The sequence below is a fragment of the Corapipo altera genome, unplaced genomic scaffold, assembly GCF_003945725.1.
Source record: "Corapipo altera isolate COAL_440 unplaced genomic scaffold, ASM394572v1 49661, whole genome shotgun sequence".
NCBI lineage: Eukaryota > Metazoa > Chordata > Aves > Passeriformes > Pipridae > Corapipo > Corapipo altera.
In genome coordinates, this window is record NW_020890614.1 from 1,181 (window position 1) to 1,615 (window position 435).

At 72.6% G+C, this 435-nt stretch overlaps 1 protein-coding gene across 1 annotated transcript in view; it reads left to right on the forward strand.

Annotated features, from left to right (window-relative positions):
• The window catches only part of LOC113942445 (transcription factor COE4-like), a gene marked incomplete at both ends in the record, with an annotated part of 1,251 nt that extends 1,105 nt beyond the window's left edge, over window positions 1-146 (forward strand). Inside the window, one exon of the mRNA XM_027633572.1 lies at window positions 42-146. Coding sequence (XP_027489373.1) covers window positions 42-146 — 105 coding nt within the window. The remainder of the gene's footprint in view (window positions 1-41) is intronic.
• Window positions 147-435: the final 289 nt, after the last annotated feature.

The following is a 435-nucleotide window of genomic DNA, read 5'->3' on the forward strand; positions in this document are numbered from 1 at the left end:
CCCCCCCCTCCCCTCACGTCACCTCCTGTCCCCGTGTCCAGCCGCTGCTGTGACAAGAAGAGCTGCGGGAACCGCAACGAGACCCCCTCGGACCCCGTGATCATCGACAGGCACGGGGGGGCACGGGGAGCACAGGGGGGGCACGGGTGGGGCACGGGGGGACCCACACACCTCACTGGGGCCTGGGGGGATGTGGCAGGAGCGGGGGGGTCCCCTGGAGCTGGGCTGGGGTGTCCCCAGGGATGGGGATTCGGTGCCAGCGCTGCCCCCTCGGGGCTGAGATGGGGGGGCAGCACGGGGGGCTCGGGGTGGGACATGGGGAGGGTCCCTCTGTCCCCATTCCTGTCCCCACAGGGGTCCTGCCTCTCCTGGACACGGTGTCACCTCCCTGGGGACACCAAGCCACCCCCCTGGTCACTTGGGGGGGGGGGGGGG